The 2,793-nt window shown below is 40.4% G+C and overlaps 1 protein-coding gene across 1 annotated transcript in view; it reads left to right on the top strand.

Moving 5' to 3' along the window:
* The window catches only part of Ofcc1 (orofacial cleft 1 candidate 1), a gene marked incomplete at its 5' end in the record, with an annotated part of 272,407 nt that overhangs the window by 102,151 nt on the left and 167,463 nt on the right, over positions 1-2,793 (top strand). The window contains one exon of the mRNA XM_026782925.1: positions 945-1,143. Within this exon, the coding sequence (XP_026638726.1) occupies positions 945-1,143 (199 nt within the window). The remainder of the gene's footprint in view (positions 1-944; positions 1,144-2,793) is intronic.

Below are 2,793 nucleotides of genomic sequence, written 5' to 3'. Positions count from 1 at the left end.
ACCAATTCACCAACCCACCCCCCACCAACTCATCCCCCACCAATTGCCCCACCAACCACCCCCCACACCAATCCACCAACCCTACAGAAAGTTTTGATCAAGTAGTGGATGGAAATTAAAAAAAAAATAGCAAATGACATAAAAAAGCAAAAAAGATGATAGAACAGAAAAATGTTTTCACAATTTAGGCTTAGAGGAGATTAAAGAATCCAGGGTAATCCTCGTTTCCTTTTTCCTGCAGGGTCAGTGGGTGGGAGGAAAATGCTATGACACTGGCCAGACAAAGCCAGAGCTCATGACTTCACCCTGACCGCTATTGTTGTCCCTTGTCATTAGGGGCAGTAAGTGGAGCCCTCAGGAGAAGGCTGGCAAGCAGCTCTGATTTAGTCCGATTGCATGTGTGCAAGGCCTGAACAGGAGAGCTTGTGCAAGCGAGAAAGGCTGAAACCTTTTCCCAAGAAAGTCCTCCTCCCAGATACTCAGGACGCTCAGTCTTTCCCTCGGCACTTTGTTATCTTAAACATGGGAAGAAAAAGTGCACAGTAAACACCCATCTCTTCACTCAGCACTGCTCTCTGTTCTTGTCATCTCTCTCTTGGCTTAGACTATTGTTTCTTGGAGATAATAAAAACCAAATGAATATTTGCTAGTTTCATCCCAGAATGAAGTTTAGTCATGCAGTGCTTTCTTATAGGATATTAAAAATAAAAAAAATTAAGGATATAAAGCACATGAGAGTATTTAAAGTGATTATGGAGATCATTTAACCTTTATAATTTAACCAGCCAAAATCCCTCAGAGTTTGGAAAAGTGAATTGTACTTTCAGATATCTCAAAATCCCCCATTGTTCTAGAGGAGTTTTAACTATGTAGGTAATATTTGCAACTGTTTCCACTAGGTAATATTTGCAACTGTTTCCATTAACTGATTTATCTCTTAATAGGTAATTAAAACTCCTTTGCATTTGAGTGATCAAAAAAGCCATGAGAGCCGCAGGCAGCTTTCTCCCGAACGTCCTGTGTGCTTAATGGTGGAGGCAGACAATGCAGAATTCGATTTGGATAATACAGCTGGCCCTTCAAAGAAAGAAGCCCCAAGAAACACTCACGCTGCAATGGACAGCGCCATCCACTCTTCCCAGGGTCAGTTGACTTATTTTCTTCAGCATTCCAATATAGTGTTCTGAATTGTGTCACACTGAATAGAGCTAATTAAGAAGTGTTTATTTTCTAAGAAGGCATCTTCTAAACTGAGCCATAGAGAGAGAATATAACCAATGACAAGAATCGTAGGTTTTATATCTTGTTGTCTATTTTGCAAATAAGCATAAAACTATTTCCTTGACTTGAAACACAAACCATTCTCCACAATCCCATTATTTGGTGACTCCTTTTTCGCTGCCTTTTGGAGTTGTGGGGTTAATTGGCTTCCTTTGGGTCTCCTGTTTACAATTTCAGCTTTCTTGTATGTTTTTTTGAGAGTAGTAGCCAAACATGTGAGTCTAAAAGATAAAGTGTTCGCAGGGCAAAGTTCACAAGTAGTATAGTTTATGCTGTAGGGCTTTATTTTTGAAGATTGGTTTTATCAAACACTAGTTCTATCAAGTTTTTCAATATTCAATTTTCAGAAGAGCCTTATTTGAAATTATCTTTTGCAGCAAAAAGTCATTATCCATTACCTTTGAGTTATAACTTTTAGGTTTTAGTCATGCGTTTCTGTAAATGGATGGATACTCTAACAGTAAATAGCATCAGCCCACCCGACAGATGTGAGGGACAGGAAGCTAGTGCAGAACTAGCAGTCACAGCATCATGGCAAGGAGTGGCGCTCATACGAATTACTAGTAACAAACCCTGTGGTGAGCATTTTCTTTGAAATTATCAATTGGTTTAATTATACAGTAAAGAAAATAACATAACATGTACTAACACTCCATCTTTTATTTTGGCAGTTTTGTTTTGCTGTATTTCCTTTATATAATTTCTTTTTATTTCACCCTTTTCCTCTTCCACGTCCTCCTCTTCCTCTGAGTGTTTGCGCTGTATATATATGTGTGTGGTTGGATATACATGTGTGTATGTGTGAGTATGCATGTGTGTATGCATTGCATGCGTATGTGGGGGTATGCATGCATATGTGTGTATGCATGCATGTTGGGGTTACACTTGTATGTGTGTGTATGTGTGTGTGTAGGCATGCCATGGAAGCCAGAAATCAACACTGTGTATAACAGATGACTCTCCCATTATTATTATATAATATAATTATTATTGCTATTATCGTGATTTTTTGAGACAAGATTTCTCTGTGTAACAGAGCTGCTGTCCTAGAACTCACTTTATAGAGCAGGTTGGCCTTGAACTCACAGAGTTCTGCCTCCCTCTGCTTCCCAAATGCTGGGATTAAAGGTATGTGCTACCACTGCCCAATTTCCACCTTTTTTTTTGAGGCAGGGTGTCTCCCTGATTACACTAGACTGGCTGGTTTGCAGTGAGCTCAGAGATCCTTCTGACTCTGCCTCCCTCAGCACTGAGATTACAGACACCTGCCACCACATCTAGTTCTGTTTTTAATGTGTGTCCTGGGGAATCAGATGAAGGGTCTTAGACTTCTGGGGTCAGTACTTTCCCACTGAGACAAGAGCTAAGACGTTGAGAAGAGAAATAGAATGCAGGGAGGAAATAGGTTCCAGGTCAAACTGCAAGTGATTAGGTTCAGTGAAGGAGGGAGGGGATGTAGGGACAAAGCAAAGCTCGGAGAAAGGAGAGGAGAAGAGAGAGAGAGAGAGAGAG

This window comes from Microtus ochrogaster, chromosome 16, assembly GCF_000317375.1.
Source record: "Microtus ochrogaster isolate Prairie Vole_2 chromosome 16, MicOch1.0, whole genome shotgun sequence".
Taxonomy (NCBI): domain Eukaryota; kingdom Metazoa; phylum Chordata; class Mammalia; order Rodentia; family Cricetidae; genus Microtus; species Microtus ochrogaster.
Note: the sequence above shows the minus strand (reverse complement) of the source record. Positions and strands in the feature narration are given on the sequence as shown.